We start from the raw sequence: 12552 nt of genomic DNA on the forward strand, positions 1-12552 counted from the left end.
TTAGTACTTGGTTTTGCTTGCATATATTTTCATTTTGATTGTTGAGATTGGATATCAGTGTTTCTATGCTTTTGTGTTGTATATTTGTCATCTCAAAAGATCTCTCGTTACTGTGCTTTGTCATGAGGTTTGTTGCCTTTGATATCAAACATTGGGTGTATGTTGTAACGCAAGCTACAAACTTTTTTTAAAAAAAGAATATCACTGTTGCCTTTTATATCAAACCCTTGATGTATTGAATGTTGCATATTTGAAACATTGATCAATCTGACAAAATTTGAGCCTCAACAAGGAATCAAGATGGAGGCAGGTATTATTTTCCTGTTGAAGGAAATTGCTCCTTTGGCAGACAATTTCTCATAATTTCTTTGCTCTTGTTGGATTTGGTCATGGCCAGAACAAGTTTTACAATGGAATCATGAGTTTCTGTTATTCTTCCTTTTAGTGGTGCTTAGTGTTTGGGAGTTTCTAAATTTTCCATCATGAATTTATGTTATTCTTCCTTTTAGCAGTGCTTGGTGTTTGGAAGTTTTTAAATTTGTTTGTGGTTGACAGATTGCCTCTGGAGTTGTCACGGTTTGCGTATCGCAGCAAGATGTGAAGCTCATACTCTGGAAGATGATGTTAGAGCCTTCCCAATAGTTTTATATGGTCAGTCCTAATTTTACTCGTAATGTAAATCATGTTTTATTGTGGTAAAAGATGAATACACTCGTTCCCAGCGCTCCTATCAATTCGTCCTAAGGTCAATATGGAGGAGGTAAATCATAGGTGGCTACTAGCTTTTGGAATAGTGATTAGCACATAACAGAGGTATTTATCTCAGCTTTGTCGAGATTCGAACCCCAGACCTCATTGTGGCAACACCTCATGCGCTAGCCACTAGACCCATTCAAGAGAACAAAATTATATCGGTAAACTTTTTATAGTGACCGACACCACTGTCGAAACGACCCCTTGTCAGAAATCTCCGAAAGGATTTTTGGGTGAACGATACCACTTAATTGATAAGAGCCTACGAAGGGGGGGTGTTCGAACTTGACACCTCAGTCAAAGGGTACAACGTTATAATCAGAACACCCCTAGTTCGGTTGTTAAAAACTGTATGGGTAAACTTTTTATAGTGACCGACATCACCGTCGAAACGACCTCTTATCAGAAACTCTCGAAGGGATTTTTGGGTGAACGGTATCACTTAATTGATAAGAGCCTGCGCAGAGGAGTGCTCGAACCTGACACCTCAGTTAAAGGGTACAACATCATAACCAAAGCACCCCTAGTTCGGTTGTAAAAAAACTGTATGGGTAAACTTTTTATAGTGACTGACATCACCGTCGAAACGACCCTTTATCAGAAACCCCCGAAGGGATTTTTGAGTGAATGGTACCACTTAATTGATAAGAGTCTGTGTAGGGGGTGCTCGAACCTAGCACCTCAGTCAAAGGGTACAACGTCATAACCAGAGCACCCCTGATTCAGTTGTTAAAATTGTATGGGTAAACTTTTTATAGTGACCGACACCACCGTCGAAACGACCCCTTATCAGAAACCCCCAAAGGGATTTTTGGGTGAACGGTACCACTTAATTGATAAGAGCCTGCGCAGGGGGTGCTCGAACCTGGCACCTCAGTCAAAGGGTACAGCGTCATAACCAGAGCACCCCTGGTTCGGTTGTCAAAAATTGTATGGGTAAACTTTTTATAGTGACCGACACCATCGCCGAAACAGCCCCTTATCAGAAACCCCCGAAGGGGATTTTGGGTGAACGGTACCACTTAATTGATAAGAGCCTGCGCAGGGGGTGCTCGAACCTGACACCTCAGTTAAAGGATACAACATCATAACCAGAGCACCCCTGGTAGACCTGACCACGGTTCGGAACCGACGGTTCGACGGTTCGGAACCGCCGGTTCGACGGTTCCAGGCAGGTCGACCCTTAACCTTAACCGCCCAAGACGGTTACGGTTCACAGTTCAGAACCGCCGGTTCACGGTTCGGTTCACGGTTCGTTACGATTCGCCACGGTTCAAGATTAATACGTTAAAAAAAATTAAAAATTAAACATTAAACATTAAAAATTAGAAATTAAAATTTATTGAAAAAAGGGCTTGCACTTATTTAAGTTGCATACGTATCCCTTTAGGGGAATCAAAGTCCACATAGTTCTTTTACATTTGTATCATTTTACATTTTCATTCACTTCCATTTCCTGTTCCTGTCGTATTTGTTCCTTCAGTATCAAAATCTTCAACTTCGTCATCTGAAAGTTGCATTTCTTGGATTCTTTTCTCCGCTCTGGTCCAATCGTCCAGTAATGCTTGGGCTTCCAATGAGTCGGGAGACAAAGTTGATCGTCATTCATCTAATATGTTGCCGCCGGCACTGAACGTCTGCTCCACAGCAACAGTTGACACTGGACAAGCTAAAATTTCTTTTGCGATCACGGAGAGAACGGGAAAGCATTGAGCTTTCTGTGACCACCACTTTAAGATATCGAAGTTTTAGCTATCTGCTTCATTAAAATCAAAAGAAGTCGTAAAATAATTCTCAAGTTCATGTGTGGAACTTGAGGATCCTCGTGGACGTTTTGTCCGTTCTTTTAATAAGAGTTGTGCTTTTGTAAGTTTTAAATTACTACTAGTAGTTTGTTGAATTTCAGAAATATTAATTTGTGTTCCATATTTTACATAATATTGATTATAAATATCATATAAATAAATTTTAACATTATATATAATATTAACTGGATTAGGGGAAGAAGAATCTTTAATTGGAATTAAAGCGTCATAATATAAAGTTAACATTTCTTGTAAAACTTCTAATTTAAATCTAGGATCTAAAGCAAATGCAATTAAATAAATTTCAGGAATTAAATAAAAAATTTTTTTTCCATTTAGTTTCATAGCTAAGATGCAAGGAGATAAAGATTCATTATTAATATGTTCATTTAAAACTAATACTATATTAGAAAATTTTTCTAAAACTAATTGAGCAGTGGGATAATAAACACTGGAAAGTTGTTCGGTTGCATCATTAAATACTTTTAAAATTTCACAAATACTACCACAAATATTCCATTGTTGTGAAAATAAATATATATTAGTATTAGTGTTTTGTGCAAAAAATGAACATAATAATTCTTTATATTGAAATGAATCTTGTAATAATTGGTATGTTGAATTACAACGTATTGGTACATCACGTGGAAATTTTTTAGGTCTCATTCCATTAATTTTACAAAACCTACCCCATTGTTTCATTATAGATGGATGAGATCATAAATAAGAAATTGCAATTCTAATTGGTTTAATATAACTTTCTAAAAATTTTAAACCATCTTGAACACATAAATTTAAAACATGGCATACACAACGAATATGAAAAAATAAACCTCCAATAATAGGTTGACAAACAAATTTTAGATCATCTATACAAGCGGTATTAGAACTAGCATTATCTAATGATATTGAAAATATTTTATGAGTTAAACCATATTCTTCTAAAATTAAACATAATAATTGTGCGATATTATGAGCATTATGTGATTCATCAAAAACTTTATAAGCTAATAATCTTTTTTTGGAGGTTCCAAGAGTTATCGATCCAATGGCAAGTCACACCCATATACGAATGTGTTTGCCAATGATCACTCTAAATATCGGAACATAAAGAAACTTTATTATCTAATTTACTAAATTCATCAATTAAATTCTTTTTTCCTTGTTTTACTAATTTTTTAATTATACGAGTAAGTGTAGTCCTAGGAACACGTTTAGCACATGGATTAAGACATTCTTTACAAAAATCTTCAAATGTGCATTTAGATCCAAAACTAAAAGAAAGATGTTCTACGGAAACAAATTTAACTAATGATTCTCTTAATTTATTATCTGAATATAAAAATAAACTAGAATCGGTACTACCGCTAGTTGAAGAAAATCTTGATAATTGTGTTTGAGAACGGTCGAGTCCATATTCCGTCGGGTGCTTCGTTTCTACATGTCGTTTCAACGACCCATAGCCGCTGCCGGCTTGGAATTTGTAGGAAGCATTGTAGTGTTACATTTTTCACGCATTTCTCCCGGTGACCTTCTCAAAATGTTTAGTAAAAATAGAAGACTTTAGAGGAGGAAGTTCCGAACCTTAGAAGTAATTGCTTCGGTACTTCCTTGTGTTTCGGGTGTCGGATTCGGAAGATGCTCGATCTCATCATCGGTGGATTGAATGTTGAGGTCCTCCTCCCGCGGATTCATTATTTGCTTTCCCTTCCGAGCTCGAGATGATGCACCTCCGCGGCCTTCTTCTATTGTAATTGAAAATTGAAAACGAAAGCGTGTAGAGATTAGAGAATACGAAAATGAGATTAAAAGTAGAGAAGATGTGTGTGAAAAATGATGAAATGAGCTATCTATTTATAGAGTTTTGATAGTAACGGACACTAAATCATAGTCATTGATCAAAAAACGGTCAAATGATCCTAACCGTTGAAAAAAAATACCCAAAAAATCCTCCCAACGGCTACGAACCGCCGATTAACCGGCGGTTCCAACGGCTATGAACTGCCGGGCTGCGTTTAAAAAAAAAAAAAAAAAAATTTACGGCTGAACCGCCGGTTCAACCCGCCGGTTTTACGATCAATGAACCGGAACCGGCCCAACAACTTGTCGGGCCGGTTCCGGTTCGACCCGGCGAACCGGGTCAACGGGCAACCGACCCGTTGACCCGTTTACGGGCCCGGGCCGGGTCCGGGCCAGACCCGGCCCGGGGTCGGGTCTAACCCCTAGTTTGGTTGTAAAAAAAAATTGTATGGGTAAACTTTTTATAGTGACCGACATCACCGTCGAAACGACCTCTTATCAGAAACCCCCGAAGGGATTTTTGGGTGAACGGTACCACTTAATTGATAAGAGCCTGCGCAGGGGGTGCTCGAACCTGGCACCTCAGTCAAAGGGTACAACGTCATAACCAGAGCACCCCTGGTTCGGTTGTTAAAACTGTATGGGTAAACTTTTTATAGTGACAGACACCATCGCCGAAACGACCTCTTATCAGAAACCCCCGAAGGGATTTTTGGGTGAATGGTACCACTTAATTGATAAGAGTCTGCGCAGGGGGTGCTCGAACCTGACACCTCAGTCAAAGGGTATAACGTCATAACCAGAGCACCCCTGGTTCGGTTGTCAAAAATTGTATGGGTAAACTTTTTATAGTGACCGACACCACCGTCGAAATGACCCCTTATCAGAAACCCCCGAAGGGATTTTTGGGTGAACGGTACCACTTAATTGATAAGAGCCTGCGCAGGGGGTGCTCGAACCTGGCACCTCAGTCAAAGGGTACAGCGTCATAACCAGAGCACCCCTGGTTCGGTTGTCAAAAATTGTATGGGTAAACTTTTTATAGTGACCGACACCACCGCCGAAACGACCCCTTATCAGAAACTCCCGAAGGGATTTTTGGGTGAACGGTATCACTTAATTGATAAGAGCCTGCGCAGGGGGTGCTCGAACCTGGCACCTCAGTCAAAGAGTACAATGTCATAACCATAGCACCCCTGGTTCGGTTGTAAAAAAAAAACTGTATGGATAAACTTTTTATAGTGACCGACACCATCGCCGAAACGACCCCTTATCAGAAATCCCCGAAGGGATTTTTAGGTGAACGGTACCACTTAATTGATAAGAGCCTACGTAGGGGGTGCTCGAATCTGACATCTTAGTCAAATGGTACAACATCATAATCAGAGTATAATGTAAATCATGCTTTATGCTGTTTAAAGGGGTGTTATAACATCTCCTTTGATGTTAAAACAGTTACAAAGGGATGTCAATTGAACGTGTTCAAGTGGGATGGGGTGGGCCAGCCCTAGCCCATCTCACTAGTTTATGTTTTATTTTTATTTATTTTATTTATTAATTTTTTTTATAAATTTTAAAATTAAAAAATAAATAAAAGAGGTAAAAAATATTTTTTAAAAAGTAAGATTATTATTAAAAAATAATAATAATAATTTTTATATTTTAAATATATTTAAATTGTAATTATTTAATATATATTAATTTTAGGATGATTAAATAAATTGTAGGATCCATAAATAATGAGAGTTAATGTTAAAAAGATAATTATTGAGGTTAACTGAGATTATGAAAAATATATATTATTATAATGATTATATGATAATGGATTTTATGTTTTTCACAAGATCGATGATGATATTATAATTGTGATAAAAAAAGTGAATATATTTGTTTTAGTGTCTCCGTCAATTCGTTTCAGATGATGATATTATAATAATTAATGTCGGGACGCTCTAAAACAGTATAAAAGAAATATGATAGATTATCCTTTCACAATCAATTTTGAGAATTAAACACCCTTACAAAGAAAACGGAAGTTCTACCAACCCTATCTCTCCGCTTTTCTCCTTACAAAAAAAAACACCTATAGATAGCAAAAGTTTGTCTCTTATGTGATTTGTCGAAATGATATTAAAATTAATTGATTAATCATATATCACGTGCTCTGTAGTAGTAAAACACTGAAAAGAAATAGTGTTCTCTATAGTAGTAAAACACTTTAAAGAAATAAGTAAGGGAATCAAAATTATAATTTTAATAGAAACTAATATTGTAAAACACATTAGTTGTGACACTGATGATTAATAATAATAATAATAATAATAATAATAGACTCTATTATAAATTTGACTAATCTCACTACCGATCAATTAGCAATCCAAGCTAAGACAGGTGAACGATTGTAATATCTTCAAATTACCAACATAATAACAATATTTTTTTTGGTATTTTAAAATGTCAATAATAATATTTTTAATTAAATTTGAATTATCAAGAAATAAATTTCAAACATCTAATTAACTTATCCTCAGTACCCTAAAGCGAGGCCAGCTAACCATCAACGGCTAGGATTGCATCTCAGAGGTAGAATCGGATGTTCGAAAAACATTACGTAGAAAGAAATCTTATAAGACTTTGCCATTTTGTGGATGATTCCTTTTGATGTATCATGCTTAGAGGGGTGAATTATTGTTTTCGAGCAGTGGACCTTGCATTGCATTATAAGTAGGGTGTAATCCAACCCAATCAAGCTGAACAGTAAAAGATTCGAACTCAATTCATTATCCCTAAACTCGAGTTTGGTTCGATTTTGATTCGACCTTTAGTTCTTAAGTTCAAACTTGACTCATAATAAAATTAAATAACTTGAGTTTGATTTTTTTTTTTAAAATCATTTAAAAATTAAACGAGTTTACTTCAAACTCATTTAAAATAATTAATTATAAAAGATAAACGGATCTCACATGTTTGTGAGCTTTTCAATGAACATGTTTATAAGTCTCTAAACAAATATGTTCGTGAGCTCATAAAGCTCAATAATATTTTTTAAGTTTGCAATCAAGCTTGAGTTCGGCTTGTTGATTTAATTGAACGAATTCGAACGGATTGTTTTTTTAAATCGAGATCTGAACGGCTTGAGTAGTTTACATCCCTAATTATAAGATGAGACTTAAACAAAGACAAGATGAGGAGCCATAGAACCGATTAGATCAGATGCGTGTGGGATCGCCATTCACTCTGTTTTTTGGATTCTTCTTTGCCATGGAAAAGACATGTCTGCATGATTGAGCTGAGCACCTCATTACCTATCTTGACAACTATGAAACACAAGAACATTTAAAATGCTCGATTTTTTTTTTTCTAGTGAAGTTTGTACGACTGTATGTCAGCATCTAAGGCAGATATTCCACCAGAATCCAAGAAACTACAACAAAAGACCGCTAAATGCTGGCTGCTATTTCGCTCGTAGGCTAGTAACTTTTGCGTTCCGTTCGCCTAACGCTGCGCTGGCAACTCCGTTGTCTCAGCCGCCTCTCGGTCCAGTTCCCGAGATCTGAGTATCGGACTCCGTCTGCCGTCCGACGCTAGATTCGCTCAAGATGTTCGAGGGAAGCCACGCGCTGACGTTAAGCTTCCCCATCCATCTCGTCGATCACGTCGTCCCGGCCAAGCACCGGATCCATGTTAAACGACCTAGGCTGCCGCCGTCGTCGCCTCTTCTCCTTTGGAGGGAGGACTCCGACAAGGTCCCCACTGGATCCCACCGCCCGACCGAGCTCGCCTCATCCGCCGCCACTCCCTTCCTCGACTCCCCCGTCGCTATCGGTGTGTTGGGCGGCGCTCCGGCCGCCGCCACTCTTAGATTCGTGAACAACCTCGTCCAGTCCTTCGGCGACGAGTCTCTCCCCTTCGTCGTTTGCGCCGACCCGGCGATCGGCAGATCGCTCGCTGACCGCGACCGGAGCCCTGCGGCGTTGGAGAGCCTACGGCGGGGGCGGGCGTTCCTGGAGCGAGCCGGGGCGCGGTGCATCGCCATGCCGTGCCACGCCGCACACGCCTGGCACCTCGAGATCGCAGAGGGATGCGCCGTCCCGTTCCTCGACGCCGGAGAGTGCGTGGCGGAGGAGCTGAAGGCGGCGAAACTGAGGCCGGCGGAGATCTGGAGCAACGTACGCGTGGGAGTCCTTGCGCTGGATGCCACCTCGTTAGTTGCTCGATTTTATCAGGAAAAATTAGAAAAACGAGTAAGCAAACAACGAAATCTCTTGAGATCTCTTCGTTCTCCAAAAAAAAAAAAACTTTCCTTTTTTTCCCCATATTTACAGCGACACGATTCGTATAGCTGACGAAGAATTCGCTCTGTTCTTGGTTAATTCCTTCTTCCCAAAATTTCTCTTTTCCATCAGACTTTAATTCCAGTTAATTGTTCAAAAACAAGACTTGAATTTCTAGATTGGTCGGTGATGCTGTGGCTGCAGGGTTTTGAGGTAGTTTTCCCAGACAAGGAGACGATGGAGCACATGGTGATTCCAGCCATGGAGGCATTTGAGAGAAAGGACATGGAAGGAGCAAGGAACTTGGTCAGGATCTCCATCCATGTTCTTCTGGTGAGGGCCGTGAGCAGCATCGTGCTGGCCTCTGACTCCATGCAGGGGCTGTTGCCTGAGGATGACCCCCTGCTGAGGATGTGCATTGACCCCATGGATGCTCTGGTGAGAGCCACCCTGCTCTGGGCTTTGTCTGTCAACAAAAATTAAACTATAAATTATGTGCAGTGTAATACCAAATTGCAACTTGTTATATGCAATACACAAAATAGGAAGGTTTGCAGTAGGAATATTCTCATTTAAAAAAAAAATAAAAATAAAATAAAATCATCCTGATGAATAGTGAAAATATGTTAAACTTTTAATTTTAGTGCTCACTTTTTTTTTAAAAAAAAAAGTTAGAATATTATGAATTTGTTAAAGAGAATTAATTATTATTGTTATTATTATTATTATTATTATTTGAAAATATCTTGCTCTTAGAATTGATTAATTCTATATGTGACCGATTCGGTTCTAAATAAATTTTTCATCCGCCTCTAAGGTAAATCAAAAAGTGTTGGTGGAGATTTATCTAAGCTACTAGCGTTCTTAGAATTATCATCTCACTAAAAAAATCTCTGTAATGTGTCACAACTAAGAGTCAACTCTTAGATGTCTGATTAATCATTTGAAGTAATTAATTGTTGTACCATTATCTCGAGGAGTTTTATTATTATTATTGTAGTAAAAAGGTGATTATACTCACCTCACACGTCTCTCACAGTTTGTCTCTAGATTACGTGAAACGAGATAAATTATGAGGAGATCCGGAGCATGTCAAGAGTGATCGGATGCTTGCAGGGAGGCTCAAAGTAAATCAGGGTGACCAGATCCACCAGGGGTGACCTGCTCCGAGCCTTCCCATGAGCATTCAGTTGCAGGGGAGCTTCTCCCAAAATGGTGGTTCTTCGTTTGGTTATCTAATACCAACTGACGTAGGGGAAGGAAATTCGAGTACGACGTTCGAATTAGAGGTTTGCAGAGAAAGACATAGGAAGATAATTCGTAAACAAAGAGGAGCCCCCTCTAGGCTTAAACGAAAATAATTTTTGATTCAAATCAAAACTAAACTCAACATTAATATGAATATCAACCACATTGTACTTTTCAAGATGTTGCGAGTGACGAATCACCCACGTCCCCCTGATTTAAACACTTCACATGACCATTCACTCGGTAAGAGTGACGAGTAGTGTGTACAAAGGGTAGGGACATAGTCAACATGAGCTGTTGACTCGCGCTTACTAAGAATTTCTGGTTGAAAATCAATAATTGTAATGATCTATTTCCATCATGATAAAATTTATTAAGATTAGCCGAGCCTATCGGCCAAGGCAGCAAACTCGTTGAATACATCAATATAGCATGTGTGGGGTCAAAACATCTAAGGGCATCACAAACCTATTATTGCCTCAAACTTCCATGACCTACACAGGCATAGTCCCTCTAAGAAATTGGCTGCAAAAGGATGCATCCACGTAGCTAGTTTGCAGGTTAAGGTCTTGTTCGTTAATGAAATTAACCAAACAAATCGCTCCACCAACTAAGAACGACCATGCACCACCGCCCATAGAATCACATGCCCCTGGGGTTGTGGTGTAGAAGTAAGGGTGTTCAGTCATTTCCCAAGTATCCATGGTTCAATTTTCAACTACGGAGTATTTGCAAGGATTTTTTCTTCAAATAAGACTTGCAACTATGGGAAACTGAGATTTTGGACCACCCGCTTCAAGTGCTTCTCGATTTACCCTGATTGCCAAGGAAAAATTTTCATGGGATCGGGCCGGTCACCCCAGGCTTGATGTTACCTAGTCTGGTTATTATTTTTTTGTGAAAAAGCTCTTAGTAGTGAGGGTTGGGAGGTTTAGTGAGAGAATCTCCAACTTCTCTCTAGGATTTCTTGGTGCACTAGTGAGCCTCTTATTGCGGACAACCCTCAATCATAGTCGAAGGTGTTTTTCTTCCACCTCACTAAGTAGAAAGGGGGCTTAGTAATGCCGTGGATGCCTTCCATGGGCTGTGGAGGGCATTCCTAAGGGTGTTTGGAGGTTTAATCATTAAACCAGGCAAGTGTTTATACAATCGGATTTCTTTTAGTTTTAGTGTCTTGTGGCAATTTTGGCATTTCTGGTGGTTTTCCAATGAAATGCACCAACTCCAATCATCTTCTTCAAGCAAGGGTCACCCCTCCCCATCCCTACTTTGCTCCCAAGTGGTTGGGAAAGGTTTGGGTGGCTTCCCACTCACTAGAAAGTTGGTTCGGCACAACTAATGCAAAGGTCTCTCATTGGCCAACTTGGGTGGTGAGTTATTTCCAAGGGACAACTGGTTGTTTTTCTCATATATGGCAAAGGGAAAGTGGACGAGCAAGAGACATTTTGGTTAAAAAGCACCTAGGGAGGTGACAAACCAAGATGAGGTGGCAGATGAAGTATCTTATGTGGTAGAGACAATGGAACAAATGGACCAATTGGGCAATGATGACTTGGAACAACATGATGATGTGGTTAATGAAGTTGATGAGGTAAGCACGCCACTGAGAATAGATGTTTCTTCTCAACAAGCTCATGCTTATGGAAGCACTCCAACACCACCGGTGGTGAAAGAGGAGATCTTGTTGGAGGAAGTAGAACAGCAACCTCCGGTGGCTAAAACACAACCGGACCATGTCAATGAAGCTATAAACAATCAAAGGAATGTGCAACCACCAAAGAAGAAGAATTATGCCAACCTTTTCAAGGATAATCAGAAAATAAAACTTGCTATGAATCTGGATCAGTATGAAGCAAAGGGAGAAAGGTTAGCTTTTGATTATGATGACATAGTAGTGTGGAGGATGTAATGGGCTTTTATCTTGTTGGCTATTTCATGGGTCGACATCTGAGCAAAGATGAAGTCCGAATTATTGGTTCTCAATGGAAGATTCTCCACAAGTTTTTCTTGCATAAAAGTGGGTGGGTAGTCTATCGTTTTGATAAGGAAGAAGATCATGAAAGAGTGTTGCAAGGAGGGTCTTACTTTGTCTTTAGTATTTCAATGTTTTTGAAGATAATGTCTAAATATTTTCTATTTGATGAGGATGGATGTTTTGTGCCTGCTTAGATGCAAATTCATGGCCTTCCATCAGATTATTGGACTCAAAAAGTGTTAATCATGATTGGATCGGAGGTGTGGGAAGCTATTGTACATTGACAGTTTGATACGAACAAGGGAACATTTGGAGTGTGCGCATCTTATGGTGGAGATTCCTACTTTTGGAAAACAGATTCATGAGGTCTTCATCACCCTTCCTACTAGTGTACAATTGATTTAAGAATTATCTATGAAATGGTACCAGATTTTTGTCAAACATATAAGAAGATGGGTCATCAATCAGAGACTTGTCGTAAAAGAGCTGCATCGGTTGGGTAGCAACTTACACGGCCTGAACAGAACGCTTAAGCTGATACAAACATGAAAGGACAAGGGAGACCAAGATTGTAATCAGTCAGGGGTCGTGGGAGGACAAGAACATGGTATAGAAACTATACAAGGCAACAATGGCAGCCAACACAACAAAGATCAAATATTGGGGTGGCAATTGAGCAAAATGATCTTGCAATTAT

General features: G+C 39.2%; 1 protein-coding gene across 1 annotated transcript; it reads left to right on the forward strand.

Moving 5' to 3' along the window:
- Window positions 1–7805: 7805 nt before the first annotated feature.
- On the forward strand, window positions 7806–9185 carry LOC121976037. The gene is made up of 2 exons (XM_042528027.1): window positions 7806–8602; window positions 8837–9185. The coding sequence occupies exons 1-2, from the start codon at window positions 7958–7960 to the stop codon at window positions 9113–9115; spliced, it is 924 nt and encodes a 307-aa protein (XP_042383961.1). The 5' UTR covers window positions 7806–7957; the 3' UTR covers window positions 9116–9185.
- The last annotated feature ends 3367 nt before the right edge of the window (window positions 9186–12552 follow it).

Source organism: Zingiber officinale, chromosome 1B (genome assembly GCF_018446385.1).
Source record: "Zingiber officinale cultivar Zhangliang chromosome 1B, Zo_v1.1, whole genome shotgun sequence".
Classification (NCBI taxonomy): domain Eukaryota; kingdom Viridiplantae; phylum Streptophyta; class Magnoliopsida; order Zingiberales; family Zingiberaceae; genus Zingiber; species Zingiber officinale.